Raw genomic sequence first — 2,741 nt, forward strand, 5'->3', positions numbered from 1 at the left:
CAAAAGGAAATGAAAAATATGTATGACCCTGATTTGAATTTGAAGAACATATCTGCTTATTGATACATGCCTCAGCTCTCCAACAATGACAGCTAACCTCCAGCAGGTATATATCGGATCTGTCTTCAAATAACCAGTCAGAATATACATGCTGGAGCTTAGCTGGCCTTTGCTGGAGTGCTGAAGGCATGGAACAAGTGAGCATTCACAGTCCTCAGTAGCAGAATCTCTACATATACTGCATGGTTTAATTTAGCCTTTTAAAAAAAAGCAATGATTAGCTATGTTACCCACAAACTGACAGGTTCATGTTCAATCTGTTTATTCACACCATGGGCCATACTGTTTCAACATGATATAAATTGTGATGATCTAATGGATGACAAATGTCACTGGTTTTCCACTCCCTGTTGTTGAGTTATCCCACACCCCTCACTAAATGATTACAGTTGTATGTTCACTGTTTATTATGTGACCTGCTTGTTTGAATGATAGCATTAAAATACTGACACATGCAAAGTTCAGATAATGTGAAAGTATTTGGATATGAGACACAATGTTCATAAATGTTAAAAATGGAAAACATTCTGGTAAAAGTTAAGGACTTTTTTTTTTTTTTGTTGTTGTTGCTAATATAAATCATCTTGAAACTTCTGACACCAAACACTTGGCAAAATAGGCAATAAACTACATTTTCTGTGAGCTAGATGTGTCTGATAAAACAGTTAATGTTACCGAGAGCGACGCATTGAGATAGAGGGAATCAGACACTGCCATCTTATAGAGCATAAAAAACAGAGTAGGAGGCAATACAGGTATATCTGCAGCGGCTTCGTATTTACCGGGAAGTTACGAAAATACCCTCTGCGTGTCACCGCTCAAGTCCACAACACCCTCACACAGCCAGTTTTCATGTAGCTTTTTCTACTAGTTGGCATGAAGTGTTAATAGAGGGGGGTACAGGGGGAGCTTGCCCCTGTCTAGGGAGTAAATAGTGGAGTGGTTAGGTTTGGAGTTTGGGTTCGCAGTTCTCCTGGATTTGGGACTTTGTCTCTGGAGGGTGCGTCGCTCTTGGTAACAAATACTGATAAAACTATTTGACTATTTTGTAAAGGGGAGGTAAAATACACAAATGAAAAGCACCACTGATAGAGTGTCAGTTATTAAGGACAGTGCACCACAGGCCATATGAATATTACTTGCTCATGATATATCTGACATTTGTAAGCAACGTATGACAACTGCTGGTTGGTAGTGTGAGGAGACGACTGACATTGCAACCTGTTAAGAGGCTTTTCTCAATACAAAAAGTCTGTTTCTAAAATTTTTAAAAGCATGCAGAAATCATCGCTAACAGCACAGTTCCACTTAGCACTCCTGACATATCCGAGATGAGGACGTTTCCCAGGGGGATGCTGCTTAAATAACCTGTCATTTGCAATCCCCCGGGAAACGTCCAAAGAAAGACCCTCAATCTCGGATACGGTCAATCCATCGATCCCCACGCCACCTGCGCCAACAGAACCTGGAACCAAGAAGCGTCAGGACCGCCCGGCTGACACCCACCTGTCTGCCTCAGGGTGACGGTGGCCGGCCTGGGGATCTCCTCCAGCGCTCCCCTCGTCCTGTGGGCCACGGGCTCCCCCCCGCCCGGCCCCAGCAGCACCACGCCCTCGGCCATCCTCTGGGACTCCTGTCGCTCAATCCTCGGAGGGATCTCACCAAAAGGGCACTCCTGCGGGATCCTGCGGTGGGGATCCTGCGGTGGTGTCCTACGTAGGTCTACTCCCAGGGATCCTGCGTGGGTGTCCCAGGAGGGTCTTCTAGGGTATCCTCGTGAAGTCTTGGTATGTTGTGGAGGCTTGTTTTGGTATCCTATGAGGGTATCCTTAGAGAAGAAATCCTTACGGGGTTTTATTTCGGTATTTTTCGGCTAAATTCACTTCACTCTCCCACTCCGGAGGCCGCAGGAGGCTCGGGGACTCGCGGGGAAGGAAGGAAGGAAGGAAGAAGGATGCAAGGATAGAAGAATTTTTTTTTTGTTTGTGTTGTTAGTGGACCTTTAAACCGGAGTCTCTTTAAATGGCTTATTTGGAGGCGATTTCCACCCTCTTTGGTCTTGTGTGGCGCCTTATTTCCGTCCTTGAGAGGAGCGAAGCACGTCTTTCCTTCGCGAGAACAATCCGATGCACTTTTTAAGGAGATTTCTTGCTATTTTCCGACCTTTTTTTTGCGTATATTACGGGATCTCCCAGATGGCGGCCTCGTCTCCCTCTCACCCGGGGAAGACTTGTTGATTTCGCCCTGATTTCCCCCTTCTGGCGCCCCGCAGCGGTCGCCCACCGGCACTACATAGATCACAAATGCCCAAACTAGCCGTCGGACTCCCAAAGGACCCGCCAGGGGATTCCCAAACGCCTCGAAATCGAGAAAAATGTCAATGTAAACAAAGGTCCTCCGGCCGTGATGCTCGCCCACGCCGCCGTCGCCCCTTCCCGCCAAACCTGCCGTTCGGGATCGGCCAATCAGCGAGCGGCTTTCGGCCCGGGCTCAGCGCTTCGCCAATCAGAAAGCAGGTTTGGCCCAACAGCGTGACGTACCCGGAGCTCTCGACCAATCGCGTGGTGGCGAGGTTTCCCTCACGTGACGTCGTAGGGGGATTGACCAATGGGAAGAGAGAGATGAGTTACGACTTGTTGAATTAGCCAATGAGAATTGAGATTGGGGAATTAGGCCTAGGT

The 2,741-nt window shown here is 47.5% G+C and overlaps 1 protein-coding gene across 1 annotated transcript in view; it reads right to left on the bottom strand.

The window, feature by feature from the left end:
- The window catches only part of LOC125046579, a 10,282-nt gene extending 7,800 nt beyond the window's left edge, over positions 1–2,482 (bottom strand). The window contains exon 1 of the mRNA XM_047644372.1: positions 1,567–2,482. Coding sequence (XP_047500328.1) covers positions 1,567–1,681 — 115 coding nt within the window. The 5' untranslated portion in view covers positions 1,682–2,482. The remainder of the gene's footprint in view (positions 1–1,566) is intronic.
- Between the last annotated feature and the right edge of the window lie 259 nt (positions 2,483–2,741).

This window comes from Penaeus chinensis, chromosome 39 (assembly GCF_019202785.1).
Source record: "Penaeus chinensis breed Huanghai No. 1 chromosome 39, ASM1920278v2, whole genome shotgun sequence".
Lineage (NCBI taxonomy): Eukaryota > Metazoa > Arthropoda > Malacostraca > Decapoda > Penaeidae > Penaeus > Penaeus chinensis.